A 27,090-nucleotide genomic window follows, 5' to 3' on the forward strand; every position below is an offset into this window, starting at 1 on the left:
ATGCCCTTTGAGCACTAAGATCTCCTGTGATTGGACAAAATGCATAAATGCTGCAGACTCAGAGCAGACCATTCTGGCAACAGAAAATATTGCCAGCCTTCTGGGACACCCTCCCCTCCCATCCATTGTCCTCTAATATTTGTGTCTGTCACTGAAAAGGGTTGTTACGGAGAGTAAGTCATCTTCTGTCAGCTTGAATAAGTGCCTGCTTGCCAAAATAAAAGTGTCAATGGTATGCAAGTGATAAGAAGGATTTCTTGGACGAGAACAAATTAATCTGAGAGTAAAAATTATTGGTGAAACTTGGGTCTTGAGTGAGAACCAAAATGACAGAAATGGCAAACAAATGGCATCTCTGTTCCTTTCCTTTTTCCAGTGCGTGCTTAACTCAGAAGGATGTTATTTGGTATCATTTTTGGTGGTATACCAGGATGACGTACCACTGACACCATCCTTGGTACCATTTTCTGCTTAGTATTTTTCATTTAAGGATGTTAAAATATATTGTCACTTTATTAGACATTTAATAACCCAGTTGAAAAAAAAACCAAACAAATCAGATTCAGTGTTGGCTTAGGCCACATTGCCTTTTTAATTAAAATGGGGTTTGTTTTTCTTTAAGTTGGTCCAGAATCCTTACATCACAGTACGCAGTGATGGGAGTCTCCATATTGAAAGAGCTCGCCTTCAGGATGGAGGCGAGTATACTTGCGTGGCCAGAAACGTCGCTGGAAGCATGAACAAAACAACCACTGTGGATGTGCATGGTAAGGCACACCCCCGTTGTCATCCTTTCCAAACCATGTTCAAAGCTGGCTTTGTGGCTTTAAACCAAAGAATTCTGGTCCTCTGGTTATGAGAAGTGGCTATCTTTCCTAATTGTTATTCTTAACAAAAAGCTTCATTGCTTGAACAATATTTACACTGTTAAGGCGGTTTCCAGATTTTCCTATTCTATGTACACAAAAAGACATTCCTGGGAGTTGCCTCATTGAGTCTGGCCAAGGGCTTTTGTAAGTAGTTTCTTAATTGATAAAAGTGAACTCAGTTCTCAAAGAGTTCTGGTTAAAAATACATTTTAATTTCAGGCAAGCTGATTTTATTATACGATCCAAATGGCCTTTTCTTTTTGGATTATGCAATGAGCATGTCCTTACTAATGACCCCTTTGTGTGTTAGCTAGAAACTGCTCTAAAGGTCACTTCATTGTTTGTGGTCCAGACAATCTTTTTGTGTGATAAGTAACTTAACAGTCGCAAGTAAGAAAATCCAGGAGCTATCTTTTTCCATTAGTGACTAACAGTTACCAGCAATTTACATCTCAACAAGTAAATGACAGCTTCATAGTTCAAGAAATTGTCATAACTTTTTTTTGTATATTCCCTTTAAGGAATTTGCAACATTGATTTTTTTTATAAGTGTGGAATTATATAATAGTTCTGGTACAGGGATGAAAGTAGCACAGAACATTTATTTTTAAGAGTTAATTCAGTCCTTTATTTTTTAGTTCATGAATTGGAGAATCCCATAATTTCCAAATTTTGCTTGGTGTATTGAAATTTTCAGTGGATGCAGACCATCTTCTTTTAAAATGATCATCTTTTTAAAAAATATTTATTTCCTTGCATTTGACATATAATATTATATTAATTTCAGGTGTATAGTGTAGTGATTAGACATTTATAGACCATCAGTTTTTAAAAATATCCGCTTCTCTTTGTAAATAGCCTCTTTCACCTGTCTCGGTCTCATACCAATTTCCACCAATATCATATGAGATATTCTTGAAGAAATATTATTTTGAAGAAGTACTGATGTAACACTGAGTAAGTTACGGTCTAAATGAATATATATAAATGCAAATTAAAATGACAAACCATTTACTTGTCATGTCGATTTACATAGATTGACAATCTGGAAAGAAACAGTTCTTCCATACTCCGATGACATCAGATTTGAAAACTGTCGTCTAAATTTGCTCCTTCCCTTTATAGCTGTCAAACTGAATGAGCACTTAACAACGTGACTTATTCATGTTGCTGTGAAATGACAGCATAGTTGAAGGTTGACTGATCCACGATGATTCTGGACATTGCACTTCTTGCTTTAGAGAATAGCCTGATATTTTCATGTGGGGCTGGGGATGTGCTGCCAATTCTTTAGGAATAAATTATCCAAAGAAGAAAGCCAGCTTGAGGAAAACAGGAATATGGAGCAAAGCTAATCTAAGCCTCCCAGGGAAGTTTGTGCACGGAGGTCTCTGGTGTCTCTGGTTCTGATAAACCTCTGCTTCAGGGCAGCTGTGATCAGATTTCTAGAGAAATCTGACTTAAAGGCAAGAGACACAGTGAGAACTTCTAGTCTCATCTTAACAGTGGAAGGAAAGCCAATGCCTGGCATTACTGGGCTTTTATTGTGTGCCTTGCACTGTGTTGGGAACTTTCCTATATGGAAGCTTCTTTAATCAAATTCATTATTTTGAGAATATTAAATACTGGTAATTTTTATGTGCAAGTTGGTTATGACTAATTGAGATATGTAATTGTGGAATTAAGAACATTCTCTCTTTTCCTTTTGCTTCTACTGATATAATGTTAACTCTTCAGTTGTTTTCTAAAATCAAAAGATATGTTATTCTCCTTAGTGAAAAATATTGACTTACAAACCTTTGTTTTAGCCTTTTAAATGTAAACTCCTAAGGACTTTCAAGTTTTACCGTTGAATTCCTTTTAAGAAAAAAAATCTTTTTTTTTGTAGGTTAAATCTAGTAGCTCACTAAGTGATTCTTGTGTAGAGACAGATATTTAATTTGTAGGGGTCAAACAGCCCCCTTCTCTGCAAGTGGGCTTATGTTGGCTCACTGCAGCTTCACGGGTAATGGCCAAGGGTGAAATATAGGGGTTCGTTGTATAACTCTTACGGTGTCATTTTATCTGGAGTTTCCACGGAAAAACTGGTTTTCTTCACTCTTCTCTTATTTTTGTTAGAAAAGTCAACTTACTACACATAATTCATTACTTGATTTTAAACTTGCATTAAACTCTTCAGATCATAACGGTTGTATTTGCTTTACTTATTACATTCCCTTACAAATCACCCTGCATTTCTATCAGAAAGGGCCGACTCCTCACTAGTTTTTGCAGATATTCAGCATATCCTAAAAGTGTTCAACTTCAGAGATACAGGACTGAACAGAAGGGCAGGAGCTCAGTTCTGAACGCTGCTTCCTGTTTCAGTTCTGCCGACCATTCAGCACGGGCAGCAGATCCTCAGTACCATTGAAGGCATCCCGGTAACTCTGCCCTGCAAAGCCAGTGGAATTCCCAAACCATCTATCACCTGGTCCAAGGTAAGTGGCCCACCGTGTGCCGAGTGTTCATGTTATGGGTTCTAATGGTATTTAAATGGCAGTCGTATGTGGAACTTGTGCGTGTACCATGAAACCTTATGAAAAGGTTATCCCCATGCCATCACCCCACTTGGAAGGGACCTTAAAAGTGTCCTTCGTGCAGTCGCCTCCTTGCTGCTTGAATAGTGTTAACAGCACAACAGGGACGGCTAATAACGCACGGTCTGCGTGCCTTGAAACTTTCTAAGCACCTTTGTTGGGGTATCAGGTCTTTTTGACCCCTCACCGCATCCCCAAAGCCCTGATGTTTTTTTCAGTGCATTTCTGTGGACAGCGCTGTGCTGTCTGCTAGGATCACACTTCATGCAGGTGCCTCCCTCGCGTTTGGACTCAGGGCTTCATCCAAAGCCCCACAGGCCACTCGGCCTGCTAAGAGGTGTTCAGGAAGTGCAGGGGGACTTACTCATGTCTGGGGCAGGTGTCCTACATAAACACCTTGCTGCTCATCCACCGGAAGAGTCCCTCGGAGGTGCATCCCCACAGTTTCTCAGAGGGGCCCCAGCACACTGAAGCTGATGGGCCCAGCCACAGAGGAAAGCAGAGCAGTGAAACCCTTGATCCTCTTTCCTTCCTTCTGTGCCTCACTCACTCCCCGACCCCCTCAAGCCTCCTAGTCTTTGTCCCTGACTCTGCCCTTCAGGAAGCCACTGAGACACCTATACAATCCTGTTGGTTCCCTCTTTATATCCCTGTCGTGGAGTTGTACGGCTTTTACTTGTATTCTTGCCTTGAGGAAAATCCCCTTTCCTGAGAAAGTCCTTTCCATCTTTGAACAAGCACGAAGATGGCATATATTCTGTAAATCAATTTAAGCCTGGCAGGTATAAAGCAATATAAATTACTGCCACAACCAAAGTATTTTGTCATGCCATCTAATGTTATATACCTCAAAAACTCCTCCAACATGGAAAAGTGGGTGTTGACCTCAGGGAAAACAAACAAACAAAAAACCTTGAGATTTCTGTCTCTGGACACAGACATGCAACAGTGAAGCTGGTCCCCAAATGGCGCAGGGTGTGGTGCCGTAGGAGTTTGGAGCCTTTTAGGAGAGTACAAATATGCAATCTTTGCAGGCTGGCCCTGCGCTGTGACCAGGCCCAGAGGTTCTGTGATTGGGCTCCAGAGGCTGACTGCCGGGGTTCGAGGACCAGCTCTACCGCCGCTGACTGACTCCGTGACCTCCACATTGCCCCGTAGCATTCTTTGCCCCGTAAAATGGGGATTGTGGCGGTTCCTCCTCATAAGATTGTCATGAGTGTTGACATGGTTAATCTGTGAGGAATGCTCAAAACGGTGCCCGGCTTAGCATCTGCACTGTCCCCTTCATAACTATTCTTAGCCTTACCCCTCCACCTTTCAGTAGCTCTGGAATGAAATGTAGCTCCGTGCATAGTTTGGCAAGAAGAACCATGATCTTTGCTTTATTCATTTAATCTTTCTTATCGATAACTTTCTTCAAATCAGCATTTGGTTTTTTTTTATCTCATATTTTCCCCTTGGAGATTTTTTTCTTCCTCTTCCAGACATTAAGTCACTCTTTATCATGAAGAAAAATATTAACAAAAAAAAATCTTTGCTCGTGGTTGTGTTTTGCAGAAAGGCGAGCTGATTCCCACCAGCAGTGCTAAGTTTTCCGCAGGGGCTGATGGGAGTCTGTATGTGGTGTCCCCCGGAGGTGAGGAGAGTGGGGAGTATGTCTGCACCGCCACCAATGCCGCCGGCTACGCCAAGAGGAAGGTGCAGCTGACTGTCTATGGTGAGGACTTGTGGATGGATGTGTTTTTTCCCCACTGCCTCTGGGCCAAAACTTAGAGTCCTCTACCAGATAATGTTACCAGAAGGCTATCCCTTTAAAGTGAACTGCTGTCCAGGTTTGTATTTTTCACTGCAAGCCAACATCTCCTCTATGTAGCTTCGGATTTACAGGGAGAATAATTGTGTGTATAGCCTTTGGGGAAAATGTTACAGTTTTGTCCCAAGGACTATGCTCCTTGTACTCAACTCTCTGGAAAACCCCCAGAGTTTGTTCAACTCCCAGTGCAGCCGAACCTCAGCTGTGATTTGGTGAGTCCTCTGCCTTCGAGGGTTCCTTTTACAGTTGGCAGACCCCAAAAGGGCATTTCAGCCGACCTCTTTGCCGTGTGGCCAAGTTAGAGCCAGAGAGGGAAACTGGCTGGTCATTTTCCTTTCATCTCCGGTGATCGATGTATGCATGGGAAGTTTTAGATATGCCCCAGATCTTGGAATAAACACTTTTTTTGGTAATTCATGTAAGAATCTTTGTAATCCACATGTTCTTGTAAATTAAATGTTTTCAGTGTACTAGTTCCCTTCCAAAACACGTGTTTATTTCAGTAAGGCCCAGAGTGTTTGGAGATCAACGAGGACTGACCCTGGATAAGCCTGTGGAGATCTCCGTCCCTGCCGGGGAAGAGGTGACCCTTCCGTGCGAAGTGAAGAGCTCGCCCCCACCCATAATCACCTGGGCCAGAGAAAACCAGCTCATCTCGCCGTTCTCTCCCAGGTAGGGGACCGGGATGAGTGTAATCCACGGAAACATCATCTCTCAGGATAGAGGCCAGGACCTATTCAGGTTGTCAAGAGTTTCAAAAAATAACTTACATTTAAGGTGATTCACATGTGCTGTTGAGTCTATAGAAAATCCCTCTAAATCATTCTTTGGTATCGGAAATGCGAATACCCAGCTTTGACATAATTTTCCATGGGTGCTCCGTACAAGGTGGTTATTAAAATGGAGCATATTTGTACAGAGATTCATGTTAGCACAAAGTGTGTATTACACATAGAATTCCATTAATCCCACAGGAGAATGAAACACAATGGACACTCTGATGTCTAGGATTTGACTTTCCATCCTATGCTTTTGTCAAAATCTTGTTGATGAAGCCCTTGTTCATACAAAGGCCCATGGGGACAATATGTTTGATAAGCTAAGAGACATGCAAACCAGATTGCCAGAGCCTTTAGAACACCAGCTTTGCCCTTGCCTGCTGGCTCAGTCGGTTGGAGAATCAATCTGTACCACACAAGGTTGTGGGTTTGATTCCTGGTCAAGGCACATACCTAGGCTGTGGGTTCGTCCCCCTGTTGGGAAACGTAAGAAAGGAAACTGACTGGTGTTTCTCTCTCACATGGATGTTTCTCTCTCTCTCTCTCTCTCCTCCTGTCTCTCTAAAAGCAAAAACCATATTCTCAGGTGAGGATTAAAAAAAAAAAGCACAAACTTATTTGCCATGCAGGTGTGACTTTATTTATTAATTTTTGCTTCTGCTATTTTTATTTTATTTTACTTTTTTATGCATGCTTTTAAAATTTATTTTTATTGTGTTTTTTCCCATGACCATTTATCCCCCTCATACTCCCTTCCCCCAACTCAATCACTACGCTGTTGTCCATGCCCATGAGTCCTTTTTCCTTTTTGCTCCATCCCGCTACCTCCTAACCTGGAGAAAGACAAACACCCTATGATTTCACTCATATGTGGAATCTAGTGAACAAACTGAACTAACGGGCAGAACAGGAGCAGGCTCATAGATGGAGAGCAGGCTGACGGCCATGGGGGTGGGGATAGGGTGTGACCTGAAACCTGCCCCTGCCCTTAAAGCTTGCGGGCTTCTTTTGGCAGTGTTTCCAGTGGACTTCTCTTCCCCTCAGGTGTCTTGTTTATAAAATGGGAAAAATACTGACTTGAAGGATTATGTAAGCTAATATGTAGTCTACATCTCTTGTCTCTAGTTCTCAAGAAATAATAGCAATTACTATTTTAGCTCAATATCATGCCAAAAGTTACTAGTCGGTTAAGAATTATAGTCTCTAGCTCTTGCCTGTTAGACCTGTTGATGCATATTTGTGAGGCTATAAATTCACACGACTATAGTTTACCTACCACTGTTAACAGCAATAACAAAGAACAAGACCTACTTTACATAATTTTACCATGGTTTTGGAAAAGTATTTTCTTTGCATATTTTTGAATAAAAATATCATATTACGGATAAAGTTAAAGTTTCATTGTTCTCCTCCCCAGTCTCTTTTCTGCCTTCCTTGGGTAAACACTGCCTCCGACTTGATATGCATGCTATACATACACAGTATAAAAAGTAGAGAATATTGTTTTCTGTGTTTTAAATTTTGTTTTCAATTTGCTATTGTAACATGTATATGGTTATTCTGCTTGCTTTATTCAGTCAACATTGCCCATTTGCAGATATATATATTTAGTTTATTTTAACTACCATATACATATTCTACATTATATATATACATATGTATATTTCCTTATTTATGGACATTCATGTTCTTGTTTTTCTGTTTCTTTCCTTTTCTTTCTCTTCTCCTCTTTCTTCCTTCCTTTCTTTCTTTCTCTCTTTTTCTCTTTCTCTCCCTTTCTTTTTCTCTTTCTTTCTGTCTGCCTTCCTTTCTTCCTTTTTTCCTTCCTTTCTTTTAGTTTTACAACAAGACCTTTCATTGATTATCTTTTTAAAAAATATTTTATTTATTTATCTTTAGAGGGGAAGGGAAGGAGAGAAATATCAATGTATGGTTGCCTCTCGTGAGTCCCCCTCTGGGGACTGGCCTGCAACCCAGGCATGTGCCCTGACTGGGAATCGAACCGTGATCATGTGGTTCGCAGGCCCGTGCTCAATCCACTGAGCTACACCAGCCAGGGCCAGTGATTATCTTTTTATATGTCTCTCTGTATGCACATGCATGCGTTTCCTTATGACAAGAACTACAGTTTCCAGTGGAAGGAATTCCTGTTTTCAGCTTTGTAGACATTTCTGAAGTACTCTCCAATGGAGTGTCACTGGTTAGCTCTTCACCAATAGGACCTGGGTGTGCCTGTTGCCACATTATAATCAATGCATGAGGCTGGCTGACAGACATTCTTGCTGGTCAGATGGGGGTCTTGAAACTGCCTTAGTTTTGATGTACTGACTTCCCGTGAGCCCAGAATGCTTTTCCCTTGTTTGTTGGCCGTTTGTGTTAGCTGAGAATTGCTTCATTAAACACGCTGCACAGTTTTCTGTTGACTTCTCTTTTCCTTCTTGGACATAGAAATTTGGTCTTTGTTCTTAATAACATTCTTTTGTGCATTGCCTCCATTTCAGTTATCTTCTCTCAGTCCACCATGAGGCTCTCACGTTTATTTATGTATGGTGACTGACTATACAAAATGTAAAAGTTTTAATGTAGCTCAGTGTATTAATCTACTGTTTTTAAGATCTGTACTTTACAAAGAAGATCACAAGCATGGCCTCTAGTGTTTTATTCCACTATTTTAAGGGTCGTGTTGCACATTTTGGACTTTGACTCATATGGCTTTTTATGCTGTGATTGTATTAGGTAGTTTTCTTTTATTGGGTAGCTCTAGTTTTAATTATGCATTTTCCCGTATGGAGAACCAGTTACCCAACACAATTTTTCAATAGTTAATACTTTCCTTGCATTTTGTGATATCACCTCTGATATGGCCTATTACTTGTTGAGTTCTCACATATGGTTAATTCCTGTGTGTGGGGGTGCATCTCTGTCCTGTACTATTTATCCATTTGTCTGTCTTTGGACCAATAGCACACTTTATTTATCTAAGCTTTATATGAAATTTTGATATTAAGTGTGTCTATTTGCCTCCCTTTCCCCATAAAGGTATTTTAATACAATGAATGTNTATGTTGTGATTGTATTAGGTAGTTTTCTTTTATTGGGTAGCTCTAGTTTTAATTATGCATTTTCCCGTATGGAGAGCCAGTTACCCAACACAATTTTTCAATAGTTAATACTTTCCTTGCATTTTGTGATATCACCTCTGATATGGCCTATTACTTGTTGAGTTCTCACATTTGGTAAATTCCTGTGTGTGGGGGTACATCTCTGTCCTGTACTATTTATCCATTTGTCTGTCTTTGGACCAATAGCACACTTTATTTATCTAAGCTTTATATGAAATTTTGATATTAAGTGTGTCTATTTGCCTCCCTTTCCCCATAAAGGTATTTTAATACAATGAATGTAGTAACATTTTAATATATAAGTCTGGTTCACCCAACTACATTATTGTTCTATAGAAAGAATATATTCAACATATATTGAAGAATTACACACGTAGTTTCTTTTGCCTTTATTTTAGCCCAATTAAATCTTTAAATGAAGTTTTGTAGAAAAGACCATAAAGTATTCAAAATAAGAGATCGATCCAGAAAAAGTGCAGCCATTGTTAATATAATGAAAATGGCTTGCATGACATCAATGTAACCTGGCAGCCAATGAGAGTGGACTGGAATGCACATGTGTGCAAAGTGTTGACTTCGCTGTACTGGTCAGTGGGGATGGTAGATACCACTGTGTGAGCATGTGTACTGTGTGCCTGTTGCATTCAAAATGACTGTGCTAGGAGAGCCACAAGCCTGTGTCAGATTTGCATTAAGTTTGAACATTCCCCCATGGAAACTATGCAGATGATTCAGAAGGCCGCAGCTATGGGCACCTGGTGACTGGCAGCTTCATCACAACAACGCACCCACTCACGCACCACATTTCTTACAGAGGTTTTTGACAAAACATCAAATCACCCAGGTGACTCAGCTCCCCCACAGCCCAGATTGGATGCCCTGTGACTTGTGGCTTTTCCCAAAACTAAAATCACCTTTGAAAGAGAAGAGATTTCAGACCACCAGTGAGATTTAGGAAAATACAATGGGGCAACAGATGGCAATTGGAAGAACTGTGTGAGGTTCAGGGTGCCTCCTTTGAAGGGGACTGAGGCGTCATTGTCCTTTGTATAATGTTTTTTGTATCTTGTATCTTCTTCAATAAATGTCTCTATTTTTCATATTATATGTCTAGATATTTTCTGAATGGACTCTGTATATTAAATTGACTAAAATATACATTTACTTTTTATAGCTGCAACTTAATCAACCAGAAAGATGGATAGTTTTTTTGATGATTTCAAACTGTTAGGTTGGATTTAAAGAGCAAGGACAACTGATTTTGTATTTGCAAGAGCATCATCCAGAATATGCAAAGCAATTATGAAATTAAGCTGACTTAAAGGTGTATAAAAGACGTTAATGATGGGAAAACAGTTTCAAAAACCCCTTGCAGAGTATTAATTCCAAAGTGCATAGGGGATATCTAAATTCTCATGTTCTACAGTCTACTGTGTGGTCTCTTTTTTTTAGACACACCTTCCTCCCTTCTGGTTCAATGAAGATCACAGAGGCGCGGGTCTCAGATAGTGGGATGTATCTCTGTGTCGCCACAAACATTGCTGGGAACGTGACTCAGTCTGTTAAATTAAATGTCCACGGTGAGTTTTGAAATGAAGGCATAGATATGTGTCCTGGCCACTGGGAGATCCATAGCCCAGTTTCTTTGATAACGAAACTTCCAACTGTATATAATGTAATTAGACACAATTTTCTCAAAGTTGAGATGTGACTTTCTTTCATTTACCCCGAAAAGTTTATGCACCCCCTGTAAACAACACTCTCCTGATGCCACCAGCGGACAGTATTAGTTTTGGACCTCAATTTTACTAAACGTCCGCAGTGACTTATGACTGTTGTTGATACACAGTGAGAAAAATGTGTTTAGACTGGTGGCTTTTTGTAGAAGTGACTGTGAATTTTCAAGGAAGAATTTAATAGCCTTTACATGGTCATTTTCACTGTTCGAAGAGCTCAGCAATGGAAAACATTCTGCTTCGTAGGATTTTTCAGCTACTTGGAAACTCTAGTCAGTCTGTTTCATTCCCTCAATTTATTGTTGTCTGTCCAACTGCCCATTCAACCAACACATACTGAGTGCGCACACAGTCGGAGTCAGAGTATTGAGCTAATTTCACTCTCAGGTTAATCACTACAGTAGTATCCTATTGATCACGGGATTGGAAATTGAATGGAAGGTTTTCATGTACTAGTCTTCGGGCACTAAGCACACTGCCTGACTCTTCTTATCCTTAGTTTTGCCCTTCATAAAATAATGGCCATAATACTGTCAAACCTATAAGGCTAGTCACAGCCTATAGAAAGCATTGGTTAAATATTACATTTAAAACTAAGGACAGACAAATTGGGCTTTTAGGGGTATAAGAGATATAAATCCTAATCATGTCCTTCGGAGTCATTGGATTCTGTAACATAATGCATGTAAGCAGAACCCAATAGTACATGCCAGTGTTTTTACAAATGATCTCATTTAAGTTTCTAAAGGGAGGTAGGTAAAGAAAAATAGCAGACTTGGTCTTGATTTTCTTCTCTGCAATTTGCAGAGACTTTAGGAATAGCTTTTCTTCCTGTCTGGCTAAAGCTTCCACAAAAAGAACAAAAACTCAAAGTACATGAGGAGAACTGCTTTTCGTTTTAGTCTCTTATAGTATAGAAATTATCTGGATTGCCTTTTAAGAGGGCTTTAAAGTTATTTACAAGTTACAGGAAATCTGACATTTTGAAATGCGTGCTCATCCTCCAGTGTAGTTTGAGGAGTTTCATATTTATACACCCCACAGCTCTTGCAGTGTACTGGTGTCGAAGAGGCTATTTCTCCTGGTTTATCAAGCCGACCGGCCTTAGGAAATTGACTAACTTGCCCTAATTGCCAAATCAGTACGTGGCCTGAGTATGGGTCCAAATCCTGAGATGATTCCACATTGTCCGTAGCCTCTTGGGAAGGAGCTCTCATTTTAAGTGAGAAAAGGTAGGGCATTTTTAAAAATTGGATTATTAATTCTCCATGGTTACTTCCAGTTTCTCCAAAGATACAGCGTGGCCCTAAACTCATGAAAGTCCAAGTGGGTCAGAGAGTGGACCTTCCATGCAACGCTCAAGGGACGCCCCTTCCTGTGATCACCTGGTTTAGAGGTGGGAGTGCCGTGCTGGTTGATGGAGTGCAGCATGTTAGCCATCCTGGTGGGACCTTGAGCATCAACCAAGCCATGCTCTCAGATGCCGGTGTGTACACATGCGTTGCTGCTAACATCGCAGGCAGTGATGAAACGGAGATAACGCTCCACGTCCAAGGTGATTTGGGTCATAGAAAGATATATATATATATATATGGTGAGGGTGGGGGGAAACCCCTGGAGTCTATATGAAATACATCGCTTGGGTAATCTGGGATCACTTTCAGAAGATTTCTATATAAGCTTTATAACTCTTTAGTTAACTTTGAAAGGAGAACCCTTCCAGAAAGACCTGAAACCATACTATTATTAAACCTGCATCCATTTTTGTGTGTTTGCCTTTGAAGATGAAGTTGCCATGGAGGATGGAGGTGATGGAATCAGTCCTAGATCACTGCCCCGCCCACTGTCTTGGAAGACATTGCGGGCAGAGGGGCGTTGGAATAGGGTTTTGCCTCCTAGTGGTAGGGTGCCCTCCCTATTAATCCCCAGAAAATCTAGTTCCGTGGTTCCCTGGAATGATGTTGGCCTTGTTTAGAGGATTTCAAGACCAGTAATTATTCCTTCAAGCTACAAATATTTATCAAGCTCCTACCAGGTATCTGTCATGTTTTAGGCAGTGCGGAGAAAGTAGTTGCAAATCAAAGCACCTGCTTATATGAGCTCTTCTACTGTGAGAAGGCACAGAGCAAGCAAACAAACATACAGATTGTGGGAAGTGCCAGGTGGATAATTAATATAGGTTGGTACTCCCAGTAGTTGGTACTTTACGCTGGATTGTCAGGTTGGACTCCTGTGAGGAGGTGATAATATTTAGGGTTAGGTGTTGTTGACTATAAGGAAACAGCCATGCAGAAGTCAGGTGGAAGAACATTCCAGGTCAGGGAGAATACCAGTGCAGAGGCAAGAAGGAAAGATAAGTAGGTGTTGTGCTTAGCATGGTGCAACATGGTACTTTGTCCCCTGGCACATCACAGTTCTTTTTGAATGGGTGGCTAGGACATGAACAGAGAGTTTTTTCAGTTCATTCATCCACCTGGTACAGTTAGAGAGCTTATGTGTATGGTTTAATGGGAGAGATAGACATTACAAAATAACCTCATAATTACAAACTGGTTAGGGCTGTCATGAAATGGTCAAAATATTTATATGAGTTTTAGCAGGAAGCTAAGTCAGAGAATCCATGCTTAGGGTCAGGACATACCAGTTGATGTTTGAAGAATGGGTAGAAGTGTGTTAGATGACAAGCAAGGACGTGGTGGGATGGGATGGGGAGAACCTTCCAGAAGAAGACATAGAATGTGAAAGGGGGGAATGTGATATTTTGGATCCACTGGGGTAAATAAATAATTCAATCAGTATAAGCCAGATGGCTGCATTCCAGACTGAATGCTGATATGTCATCAAGCCGGACATGTGCTCAGAGGCCAGATTACCGATGGTCTGGAAACCCAGAATAAGGTGTTCAGACTTTAAGTGCAATGAAAAGACTTAGAGGCCTTTTACTGGGGAGGGGAGGTGCCAGATTTCGATTTTAGATCACTCTTTGTGGGGAGAGGAAGCACCTGGAAACATGAAGTAGTTCAGGCCAAAGATGATGGCAGTTGGACTGGGGGAAAAATGGAATGGACTCAAAAATAATTCGGGGAGGAAATCATGTGTATGGGGAGGAAAGGGCTGCCACGGAAAGTGGAGTGACATTTATTCCAGAAATGAATGGAGAGTGAGGCTGTTCAGAGACTTCGGACGCACTGGGGTGCACTGAGAACAGCATGGGTGTGAAACTCTATCCTCCACACATAATGAATAAAAGTAGTTGCTTTAACCAGGTACGTGAGCCACACTATTGGACTTAACGGCTTAGAGAGGATATTCTGGGGGCTGTGTGGAATACGAATCCAAATGGATACCCGTTTGAGGAAAGGGCTCCAATGAGAAGCCTATTGAAATAGTTTTCTTTAAAATTTTTAGTAATATTTTTCAATGAGAGTGAGAGAGAAAGAGAAAGGAAAACATTGATTTGTTGTTCCACTTATTTATACATTCATCGCTTGCTCCTTGTATGTGCCCCAACTGGGGACCCATACCACAACCTTGGTGTATCAGAACGATGCCCAGCTAGGGCTCTGAAATAGTTCTTAAGGGCTGGAAGTAAATAGCGGCATTCAGGACAGTGGGGAGGATACAGATGTGTGAACAGATACGGCATAATGTGACTGATTGGATGTGGTGGTCAGCAGTGAGGGAGAAAGACTTAAACACTGGGTGGAGCCTGATGCCTTAACGGAGGGAATAAAGGGAACAGAACAGAATTGTAGGGAGCATTCGGTAACGAATGTTTGTGGGGACACGTGGAGTTTTACATCCCTAGGTCCCATCTAGGTAGAAACGTCTGGCAGTTAGAAATACAAGTTGCATTTAAAAGAAGAATCAGGAAAGATATCAGCTCACCAATGCGGAGTGTCGACTGTGCTTCAGGGCAGTTGGATATTGCTCCTGGAAAGCCTGTGCTAATGCGTTTATTTTTCTAATAGAGCCACCTACTCTGGAAGATCTAGAACCTCCATATAACGCTCCATTCCAAGAAAGAGTGGCCAATCAGCGCATTGCATTTCCATGTCCTGCAAAAGGTGTGTAATACTCAGGCATACAGGCATTGGCATAATGTTCCAGAATTCTACATTGAGCCAAAAGCATCGATTTATAAAATTCCACTTACGAGTCCTTGTTAAAATATTGCGAATAGGAGACACTAATCCCTCTTTCAAATAACAGCTTTTTGAATAGGCATTTCAAACTTGCTTCATCTAATATGTCTCCATGTAGTTCATTCTCTTTTCCATTTTCTCAGGTCATTCTGTTTTGACAAGGCTTCTCTTTAAAATGTGGCAGCTAGGGCTATTCACAATATCCCACATTTATCTCACTCAGTTATAAATATAAATTAAGCCTGTTCCCTTGTTTGTTCTGGAGACTTCTCAAAATCTCTTTTCTTAGATTTCCCCTGGACTGGTAATGCTAGAGCTAGGTTGTAACTTGGCCCTCTGAGGCTGGCTGCTCCGGCCCCTTCTCTCCCTGAATTTCTGGGTTTTCTATCATGTATCCTGGCAGGAGGTTGTTATTATCTCTCGATAGGGGGCGTGAGAGAGGCACTCACTCTCAGCCTTACTCTGGATGCTCAACAGGTGGTTAGGAACCTCCTGTCTTACACGTATGCATTCATCTGCAATGACTCAAAAGGGTTCGAAGCAGTCTGGCGAAGCCCGAGCAGTGTTCTTTTCAGAACCTTCTAGAGGGCTGCATGCACTGGGCCCATTAGTGCTTGACAGGTGCCTCTTAGCAGGGGCCCCGGAGGCAGCAACTGTTGAAGGGCGTCATGGCTGCCCGTCTCTGTAGTGAGGTTTTGCATCTCTCAACAGTAGCTCTCACCAATGGTTATTTCTACCATCATTGTTAAAGATAAGTTTAACAAGCTTTCTAGATGGCAAAAGAATTATCCGTAACTATTCCCAGAGCCAGTGAGGGCGGGAGGCAAGGCCTGGAAAGGAAACCTTTTGGGGGGTTTAAGGTTCGGGGAGGCCATATTGTGGCCACTCACTACCTGGACCCCTGCCAGTGGTTCTAGTTGTCCCCTGCTCCTTGAAGAGGGCTTCAATCCCCGGCTCCTGAGCCGGCTTGGACTGACTCCCCAGTTCTAGTTGGGAAGACCATCTCTTCCCTGCTCCCCACTTTCATCTGGGGTGTAATGCCCAAGTTTATTTAAACTAGCTAGATGCCTTTTTGTTCTGTTTTGCAATGGATTTTTTTTTTGCCCCTGTTCATTCTACCATTTAGTAATGAAAGATAATGCAACTTATCTTTTGGCTTGTTCATTGGCTTTTTCATTAACTCAACAAATGTTAATTGACAGTTTTGATTGAAATCCATAAAGGAATGAGGGGAATGTAAAGAAATGAGGAAGTGATTTTATCTTTTTTTCCCTGCAACATAGGCAACTGGAACCCGTCAGTTCTACCCCATCTTCCTCATGAGTGTTTTATTATCAGCACAAGAAAATAGGCTCTTTTTGCTTTATTCTTCTCAGAAGTATAACTTGTATAGTCACTTTTATAATTCCTTGACTCAGTTAGAGTTTAGCCTTAATGACCCATGATGTGTATTCCTGCTGTTTTTTTTCTACTTGTCTTTGATTATATGGCCAGTCTTTAATATTTTATTAACCTTTAAAGATGAGATTATTAACAATGTCTTGGGCAGTCATTAATTTTACTTAATGTGCTTTCTTTCCGTCTTTACAGGGATTAAGTAAAGTTTAAAGTGCTTACATTTCCGCCTGACACACTGTTTGCTAAATAAATACATTCCTTGTTCAAAGCAAATGTTTGTCTATTTCCAGTATGTCCTTTTGGCTTTGTTATGGCCTGTAGGATGATTTCATCACCTTTGCTCACCAGCCCATCACTCTGTTGGTCATCTATAAATCAAAAAATTAATTCCGTGCACTGTTTTCTCAACTCTTTTCAGAAAAAAAAAGGCAAGATGTATTCTACTGTCCTAGGTTTAATACTGTGAGATCTTCAGAAGATATGTGGATAGTAAGAGTTTCTCATTGCTACTCTGTCAGGCCTGTTAAAAATCTGAGTTATAAGGCATCGCTTCATTGCATCATACATGCACTCTATTTGGTTGGAAAATCTTCATGTTTATTCCTGTGATAGTACCTTTGTTCACTCTTCCTTTATTTTTATCCCCAAACTGCTCATATGTGTAGTCTATTTGATGAATATAGTTTTTCCCACAAAGCACTTATGACCTCACTCAAAAAAATGCTTTGCCGACTATCATCTGACTGTTCTGATAAAAATAACTTTGATCAAACTCTACACTAGAGAACATAGGTCTCTTAAGACCTATCAAGAGTTAGAGGTGTTCAATCCCATAATCTCTTCAAAATGCTATGCCAAGAAATGTCTCGCCAAGTAGCATAGTACATTAGGGGACTAATTATACTCGTAAGTACATCAGCGCACAAATTGTAGTCATAACAAAAGTTTTATTTCTATTCAGTAAATATACTTGATCTTGACTAGTGATTTCTAATTTTCTTGTAAAATATCACAAGGTTTTCATTTCTGTTTTAGGTACCCCCACACCAGCCATCAAGTGGTTGCGAAATGGCAGAGAGCTGTCAGGCCAGGAGCCTGGTGTTTCTATCTCGGAAGATGGCATGTTGTTGATTATTGCCTCTGTCACCCCGCATGACAATGGGGAGTACATCTGTGTGGCAGTCAATGAGGCTGGGACCACAGAAAAAAAATACCACCTCAAAGTCCATGGTAAAAACAGATGAAAGTGCTCAAATCATGTCCAACTTATCCTGCGTATATGTTATTCTCTCACTGTAGTGTTATTTAATATGAATGCAAATAGAAATGTCATCAAACAAAACTGGTGATCTACGTTCATTGATTGATTGATTTGGTTAAAATTTTATGAAATTTTGGCCTTGGCTGGTGTGGCTCAGGGGATTGAACACTGGCCTATGGACCAAAAGGTCGCTGGTTCAGTTCTGGGCCAGGTCCTTTGGGACCTGCAAGAGGCAACTAATCAGTGTTCCTCACATTGATGTCTCTCTCCCTCTCTTTCTCCTTCCTTTGTCCTCTTTTTAAAAATAAATAAATAATCTTTAGAAATTACTCATGAATTGTTTGATAATGACTTTATTTTATTAATTCTTACTGAATGTATTGAGGTGACAGTCCATATAATAATAGGGGCTTCTGGTATACAATTCCATGTGATATGTCATCTGTATATTGTATCCTGTGTTCAGCACCCAGAGTCAGGTCTCCTTCTGGGACCGTTTTCCCCCCTTTACCCCTGTCTACCTCCCACCGGAACATCCCTTCCCCCCTGGTAATCACTATATTGTCATTGATGTGTATGGGCTTTGTTTTGTTTTTCTTTGCTTAATCCCTTCACCTATATCATTCAAAGTTCAAATGGAGAAAAAGATATGTAGTCAAAAGTCTCATGACCCTGAGCTGAGCCAGCCACTGGTCTTCCCTAGGGCCAAAGTAATTCATGTGTGTATGTGTCTCCCCAGAGAGATTTATACACATGCAAAGGGATGTGAATATACATTTATCCTCATTTTGTATCCATTACTCTGCGCCTTGTCTGTATCACTAAAAAAAGAATCTCTCTCTGAGATTATTCAATATTCTCATTTCTTATTTATTTCTACAGAGCATCCCACTTAACGGTTATGCCATTAGTCCCTTAACCTCCCTCTATTAATGAACAGTTAAGTTATTACCAGGGTTTTGCTATTGTAAATAACACTTGAGTGAAAATCTCGTACTTTTGTCAGTTTGTCAAAGCTGTGTATCTTTTAAAAGTTGATGGATATTGGCTTCCTAAGACTCTGGGTGGTATTCAGGGAAGTAGTGAGGCCCATGTGACTTAATCAAAACCCTAACAATTTATACTTTGAGTAATATGTGGAATAAATAGGTTCTCCTTTAAATTTGTCCTAACGTGTATCCTCGGTTTGAAACGGACATAACAGAGTACAAAGTTCAGTAAGGATAACTAAATTGGTCAGGACCTTTCATTTTCTATTAGAGCATGTGCTTAAACACGAACAGCCTTTCTAGCGATGGACTATCCCAGAATTTGCTTTTGAAAGGCCTGTGCAAAGAAACTTTATAAATAATATCTATTATAAAATTATCTAGCCATGATTCCTCCTCTTTTTTTTTTTTTTGCAGTTCCTCCAGTAATTAAAGATAAAGAACAAGTAACGAACGTGTCTGTGTTGGTCAATCAGCCGACCAGTCTCTTCTGTGAAGTTGAAGGTACTCCGTCTCCCATCATTATGTGGTACAAGGATGATGTCCAGGTAAATGGAAACATCCAAATATGCACAGTTTCTTGCCTCTGCCTCGGAAATAAATTGGTCAGATATAACCATCATCTTAATAATAATATAACACTTTTACTTGAATTTTTGGCTATACATTCTCATTAGGGTTAGAAATAACATTGATCCTTTTGGCCCTTAAAGGTGGCTGAAAGCAGCACCGTTCAGATCATGAACAACGGGAAGGTGTTAAAGCTCTTCAAAGCCACCCCCAAGGACATGGGAGGGTATTCCTGCAAGGCAATTAACGTGGCAGGCACCTCTCAGAAGTATTTTAACATCGATGTGCTAGGTAAGGAACACACTCACTTAAAAACACTGCAGATCAGATGCATTTATTACGTGGGATAGATCTGACTATTTGAAAAAGAGAAAAATAAATTGATAGGATAAATATCATTCATATCATTCTATCATTATTTTTGTTGCCATTAATATTTGTTGAACAGGACCATATTGTATAGAAATTTTAAGGGTCTTTAGTGTTTACTGTACAGAGAAATCTGTGGGTATTTGGGACCATCTTATACATGAAATAGTAGGTTGCTGCTCTTGTCAACTTCTCCAGTTCGGTGGGCAGGAAATTCTCTGGGAAGTAACTGTATAGGATGACGCAGAGTAAACTCATTCATGCTCTTGGCATCCTCTGAAGCTGCTAGGTGGTACTTGAACTGGGGATGGTAGAAAATGCCTCTTCCCCTGCATCCTAATTAATTTTTATAACTAAATCACCTCAGCTCTGATTCTAATGAAGGGTGGGAATTCTGAGAATGGGTAGTGTCTGTCATAAATTGGGCTAGAAAACATTTTTCGCTTTTTTAATGGTAATCATAAATGTAACATGTTATAATTTTAGTGTGTGAAATTATATTTGCCAAGTTTACATCATGACAAAATGACTTCCTCTCTTTTCAGTATTTTGCTTATCAAGATGGGCATATGATTTATAAGTCTGGGGTGGAAGTTGAGCTAGAAATGATGCTGAATTAGAATTACCATGTAAAAACTGTTATAACGTAATTTCTCCCATTAGTCTTTTCAAAGCCCAAAATACTTTGCGTTTCCTGTACCAAAATTACCATTATTCCATTTAAGGATAGGCTATAAAGAACAAGAAATATTTTCTGTCATTAGTCTCGTTGGCATTTGTCCTAGCACACTCATTTGCTTTGAATTCTGTCTGTGTGCTAACAACTCTCAAATTTCCATCTGTGGCTGAGACTTCTCTAAACTCTAGTGATATACATCTAATCTCCTCCACAGCATCTTGACTCAAATGTTTTGGTGGCGCGGGAAGCAGAATAGGCTCAACAAAGGTCTGTTCAGTCACCTTCAGTGATTCCCATCACAGCGCCCTGCGCCTCCACTCACTTGCTCCTGCCAGAACCTGGTAGTTGTTCTTCCCACCTCCCTCTCCCCTACCCCTGAAATCTACACCTTTTTTAAAAAAATTTAAAATATTTTTTTATTTATCTTTAGAGGGGAAGGGAAGGAGAGAGGGAGAGAAACATCAATGTATGGTTGCCTTTCGTGTGTCCCCTGCTGGGAGTTGGCCTGCAGGGAACTGGCCTGCAACCCAGGCATGTGCCCTGACAGGGAATCGAACCACGATCCTCTGGTTCGCATGTCCGCACTCAATCCACTGAGCTACACCAGCCAGGGCAAATCTACACCTTCTTAAATCTACTGCCTAATTCCATGTTAAATCACTTACCCCTTTCTATTTCCACCATGAAAATATCACTTATAAGTTGAATTAATACAGGGTGGGGCAAATGTAGGTTTAGAGGTGTTCATATGGAAAATAATACAATAATTAATAAATGATAGTACAAGAATAAACTCTGTGTTTCATGTACCCGCAACTATAAACCAACTTTTGCCCCGGCTTGTGTAACAGCCTGCTAATTGGTCCCCTTCCTCCACTCTTTGCCACGCAAAGCCACTCTTCATTCAACAGCCAGTGTGATCTTAAAACACAAATCTGACCACACTGCTCCCCGAACTGAAAGCCTTGTAGTGGTTGGAGATAAAACCCTTCCTTTTCCTGAAGACAAGGACCTAACACCATAACATGATGTGAAGGAAGAAGACTGGGTCAGGAAAGTGTACAGGAACTCTTCAAAATGCTTGGTAGTTCCAAGAATAAAAACTAGCATAGGCAACATTATACTCATATCCAGTTTTACCATAGGAGCCTTGTAAAAGAGACAAGGGTAATGTATTTTAAGCAGCACTTTGGTGTACCATGTAGAATTTGAACATTATAAGACTGACATGTGTTATGTCATTTATTATCTAAAATGCATAGCAGTTCCCCTGACCAGTGTGGCTCAGTTCGTTCGGCACTGACCCGCAGAACAAAGGGTCCCGGGTTCGATTACTGGGCCGGGCACATGCCTGGGTTGCAGGTTTGGTCCCTGGCCAGGGTATGTCCCTGGCCAGGGTAGGTACAAGTATGTTGATGTTTCTCTTCCCCTTTTTCTTTCTCCTTTCCCCTCCCTTTTGTGCGAGATTGGCAAGAGATATATCAGTTGGTTGCCTTTCACATGCTCCCAACTGGGGACGTTGCCCACAACCCAGGCATGTGCCCTAACTGGGAATTGAACTGGCAGCCTTTTGGTTCACAGGCCAGCACTCAATCTACTGAGCCACACCAGCCAAGTCTCCCTTCCCCTCTCTTTAAAAATGAGTAATAAAATCTTTGTAAAAATTAAATATAAAAAATAAAATGTATAGCAGTAGTAAGTTGTGTTAGTTTAGCTTCACTGCTCACTTATATTCCAAACTCCTTTTGTACTGGGTTTAGTTCTCCTCTAAATGAGGGAAAGGAGTCCTATGCTACCAAGAACTGCCCCTCTATTGAACCTTTCATGAATGTGCTCCTGTGTTTGAATTCAGCGTATGGTTCTGTAGAAGTAATATGAAAAGGGATTATTGTATGACATTTTTAATGGTAAGACCTTGTTGAAATAGTATAGAAATCATTGATTATCTGATAGCCTTCTACCCTTTTGCCAAAGTTACAGATTTTAATGATAAAATGTCTTTGTTCAAGTCCCACCCACCATAATAGGTGCCAATGCCCCAAATGAAGTCTCAGTTGTCCTCAACCATGACACTACCCTTGAATGCCAGGTCAAAGGCACTCCTTTCCCAGTTATTGACTGGTTCAAAGATGGCAAGTGAGTATCTTCTCTGTATTTGTTACCAGGGTCTGGGTGATAGGAAATAGGTGTGTAAATGCATGTGGATGTTTGCCCTCATTTTTTTATAGAATGAGCATAACAGAAAAACAACATTGCTCCCGAAAAGGTCTCAAAGTCTTATAATACCTTTCATTCTTATGAATTACAACGCTCTTTATAATTGCTGTGGATTTTATTTTAGAACCATAGAGAAACTCAAATTTATTATACACTAAATAGCCTGTCCATAGGCTAAGAATGAAAAATGTAACATCCAAATGCAGAGGTCACTTTGCTTTGACATGGAATTGTTGAATTATTAAAAAAGAAAATTTGTTTATGACAGCAAGATGAATGAATACCTAAGCTAGTTCTGTATATGGGCCAAAAAGGAACAACTACAGAAGAGCGATCAGATGTTTCTTAGACTTCAAGTTCAAGGGCTGCTTTGGTTTGTATTGCTTGTGGGAGCTCATTTCTCACGTTATAATCACAATTCATGTAATAGTGTAGTTTCTGAGAGCAGGTGTCTAAGACCTAAGTAGCCAACAGTAAAAAATTGCAGTTTATGAAATAAAGGAGTGTATGCAAACTTTTTACAAGTCAAGAAGTCAAACAATAGCATACAAAATGTTTGGAGGGTCAGAACAGGCAATTAAAAATATTAATGGTAAGCAGTAAGTGGCCTAAAAGATGCTCACCCTTAATAATTTGGAGAATGTAAACAAAAATAATACAGTGTTATTATTCCCAGGTCAGATTGGCAAAAATGTAAAAGTAAAATTTGAAAAGTATCAAGCGTTTAGGGCTAGAGTGTGGGAAATTAGGATATAGTTTTCCACTGGGGAGAAAGTAAATTCGGACTGTGAAAGGCAATTTGTTGATATCTGATGAAATCTGAATGCTCATATTCGGTCATGGAGCAGCTACACTTTCAGCACCGAGGAGCAGGAAGCAGTCACGAGTGCCCACAGGAAGGGTCGTATGAGAGCGAGTCCCGCAATGCCGTGACAGCAGAAAAGCAAAAGCTGCCAAAGGCCCCGCGTTGGGAAAATGGGTGGATAACTCATGGCGTGGTCCTACTATGAGACCCTGTGCAGCAATTGAAAAGAGTAAGATCCAATGCTGTCTACCAAAACTATCTCCATAGCCATGGCCCAGTGAAAAGTAGAAGAAAGACACAGCACTATTTATGTATGAAAACTTTAGATGCCCCTGGACATACACTTGTGGGGGCAAATGTTTAGAAGACCATGTGGAAGGGTACAAACCAAACGGCTAGTAGGGAGAAGTCTGCAAAGAAGACCCACACTAGGGGAAATAAACCAAGGAAAACTTTTCTTATCGTAATGGTTACTTTTTTGTTTGGCTGAGTTATTATGTTACTTGCATAATTAAGAACCAGTGAAAGTTTTAAAGTTACTTAAATTTGAGTAACCTTATTAAGTATTCGTTTTCTCAAACAGTTAAAATGCATTACACTTAGGCACTTTATTCTCTTAAACTTTTGAGAACTCTATACAAAATGCCATGCCAAGAAATAGTAAAGGACGCTACCCCCCAAAAAGAAATGAAATTTTAAAAAAAGAATAGTATGGGAAATGTAGAAGCTAAAGAACTTGTACGTATGACACATAGACATGAACTAAAGGACAGGAATGTGGGTGGGAGAGGGTGTGCTGGGTGGAGGGGAGTGAAGGGGGGGAATAGGACAACTGTAATAGCATAATCAATAAAATATATTAAAAAATGAAATGTGTTTCTATTTTATCTTGTAGTCCGACTAGTGGCTTACTAGTATAGCAGTGTATCTAAATTGTTTATCATGGGGTGAAGTCATTGCAATTTCTTAGAAACCAGCTATGAGCATTCCTAAAAGAACATGAATGGGTTTTAAAGATACGATTCTTGAGATATCATAGGCTTCAATAACCATGCTGTCCTGCGTATTAAGTAAAGCTGCTGCCATGATATAAAGTGAGCATTTTACAGACGTCTGCGAATGACTCTGCGTAGTAGGAAAAAAAACCTCTTCAACAACTATATATGAGCTGCTCTTATCATAAATCTTTCAGTATCTATGATTATAAAACCACTCATAGGATGTACAACAGTATCTACTTTCTAGAAAAGTTGGCATGGTCATTGCCTTTAATAGGTAATAACCGTTTATTCTGCTGTGAATGCTTTTCCAGATGTTGTAATGATATTGGTTTAAAAATAATAGTGATTGGCCTGGAGCTCCCATAGTCTTAGTTTTTCTTTTCTAAAGAACGGTGGAAATGTTGGCTTTACAAACCCAAACTAAAACAAAAACAAAACAACCCCAAAGAAGAAACAGACGGGATGGGAGGATGAAGCAGATAATGATGCCAACAGGTTTCCATCAATATTATTCAACAATTAAAGTTTGAAATGAAGAAATGTTTCATCATACAGTGATAATTATCTAACATTCCTTAGTAAAGTGGTTTAATAATGTCATTCTTCTGAAAAGGAATACGAGTCACATCGTTGTATTTTTGTAAGATTTGTACTAAAACGTTCAACTTTGATTCTTTAACCTCCTATGACTTACTGGTTTTTATGGTGATTACCAAGAAAGGAAAATAGGAAAATACAAATGGACTCATGGAATAAAACTGTATTTTGTACAGGCCCTTATTTTTGGAAGATCTTAACATTGAACTTCTAGACAGAGGACAGGCTTTACATTTAAAAAACGTGCGGCGAAGTGACAAGGGGCGCTACCAGTGTGCCGTGTCTAATGCAGCTGGCCGACAAGCCAAGGACATAAAGCTCACTGTCTACGGTAAGTGTGACTGTCTCCTGCCTGTTACTGTTATCAAGTCTCAATATAAACTGAAAAGCAGGATTTACTCTAATGTTCAGTATTTTATTCATACTGAATACTTGGGAGTGCTACTTTGGAAAAGATGATCTGTCTTTATGGGTTTTAGGCTAAAGTGTTGCACCCAATGTTAATGCATTTTATCAATAAGTATGGAGTTTTTTCAAGTGGTCTAGAGGTTTTTGTATGATGTCAATTAAGAGGTCCATATTTCCTAACTGGTTAATATATACGTAAATCAAATATCAATATCCCTAAAGGGACAAAAAACATCCTCTAAAAGGAGTAAAGATGCATGACATAGACTGAAGCTGATGTTATATAAACAACTCAATTATTCTATTTTCATTTCACATTGGCCTTTATCCTGACTATGCTGTAATATTTTAAATGACTTATGTTCATGCTGTTATTTTCTCTCAGCTAAGTCCCCATCGGAGATATGCAGTCCTCATTTCACTAAAGTTTTCGATATCCCCTGAGGAAGGTGACTGCCAAAGCCATTTTCTTCTGTACACACAGAGCCATAAGAAAGGCACATGAACTTCATGTTGTAGGTACAGGGAGTTACCCAGTAGAAAGGAAAAGCCCTCAGTAGTTCAGTCATGTTCAGTGTGGGTCTCTTGCTTCACATCCTCTGTGTAGCGCCTGGCGCTCACGGCCTTCCCAGTGAAGCCGTCACGCTCTCTCACACTGTGCATAAAAGGCAGAAATGCACGTTGTTCCTGAATAAGGAACAAATGGAGATAAGAGTGAAAAATAAAAGAGATGGAGGGAGTAAAGAGCGGGGAACAGGAAAGAAGGAAGGAACTAAAAGAGCTTTTAACATCCTCTCAGAAGACTGTGCAGACTCAGAGCTCGTAGTTCTGAGGCAAGGATTTTTAACCTGAGGTCGATGGGTGAGGTTCAGGAGTCGGATAGCCTCCCCAGATTGTATGAAAGTCTTGTGTCTAATTCGACATGGTGCATTTTAATGCTCAGTGTGTTCCTAACCTTTATCTGTAACGCCCTACCCCAAACAAAAGGAGCGGTCTCAGAAAAAGTATATATAAATTCAATTAAAACAGGAAGTGACATTTATTCGGCAAATTTAAGCAACAGATGAACGTTACATTGTTCTATGGTCAACTAGAAATGTTCTTTGAATGATTTTCTTAATTTCGCAATTACCAACTTTTTCAGGACAAATGCTCTTTCTTTGTAAAACTTTCATGAAGAATAGGCAGTTGTCTGAACCTATGTTCTTAGAGTCATTAATGTATCATTCAAATAAGCAGGCTATTTATCTGATTTAGAAAGTCTTTTATTATTTGAGTGTGGAAATTTCCTATGCATTTGTATCCAGGTCTGACCAATGTTGCTGAAAGTCAATTTTGAGCTCAGAAAATATATTCATTGCAAATTTGCAGGGGAATTGAGTTCTCATTTTTGTTGGACAGCATGGGAAATGAATAAAACAGCCTACATCACTTGTGATTCAAACAGCAGAACAGCTAACACAATATAAGTTTTGTGTGTAAATGCTATTTTTATCTGCTAATTTTAGGTTGAGTTCATTAAGTAAAAGGATCAGACTTGCCACTAAAAATTTCAAAATCTTTCAGTATTCAGGTTTGAAGACAAATTTTTTCATTCAGAAAAACCTACAAAAAACTATGTGGTAGGATAAGCCATTATATTCAGCTTCTACTTCTGAAAAAAATTATGGAACTGATAATGTTTCCATTCATAAGAGCCAGTAAAATATACTGTGAACACTACTGGTTTAATAACATATGAATATTTTACACA

The 27,090-nt window shown here is 39.9% G+C and overlaps 1 protein-coding gene across 2 annotated transcripts in view; it reads left to right on the forward strand.

Moving 5' to 3' along the window:
- HMCN1 (hemicentin 1) overlaps positions 1-27,090 on the forward strand; it is a 411,512-nt gene that overhangs the window by 216,452 nt on the left and 167,970 nt on the right. For both annotated transcript variants that reach the window (XM_037034954.1, XM_037034953.1), the window contains exons 19-30: positions 623-767; positions 3,237-3,349; positions 5,006-5,165; positions 5,765-5,933; positions 10,615-10,742; positions 12,181-12,453; positions 14,870-14,965; positions 17,477-17,671; positions 19,109-19,239; positions 19,405-19,552; positions 22,319-22,445; positions 25,106-25,260. In XM_037034954.1, coding sequence (XP_036890849.1) covers positions 623-767; positions 3,237-3,349; positions 5,006-5,165; positions 5,765-5,933; positions 10,615-10,742; positions 12,181-12,453; positions 14,870-14,965; positions 17,477-17,671; positions 19,109-19,239; positions 19,405-19,552; positions 22,319-22,445; positions 25,106-25,260 — 1,840 coding nt within the window. The remainder of the gene's footprint in view (positions 1-622; positions 768-3,236; positions 3,350-5,005; positions 5,166-5,764; positions 5,934-10,614; positions 10,743-12,180; positions 12,454-14,869; positions 14,966-17,476; positions 17,672-19,108; positions 19,240-19,404; positions 19,553-22,318; positions 22,446-25,105; positions 25,261-27,090) is intronic.

Source organism: Sturnira hondurensis, unplaced genomic scaffold (genome assembly GCF_014824575.4).
Source record: "Sturnira hondurensis isolate 20B ecotype Veracruz unplaced genomic scaffold, ASM1482457v3 Scaffold0022215, whole genome shotgun sequence".
In the NCBI taxonomy this organism is placed as follows: domain Eukaryota; kingdom Metazoa; phylum Chordata; class Mammalia; order Chiroptera; family Phyllostomidae; genus Sturnira; species Sturnira hondurensis.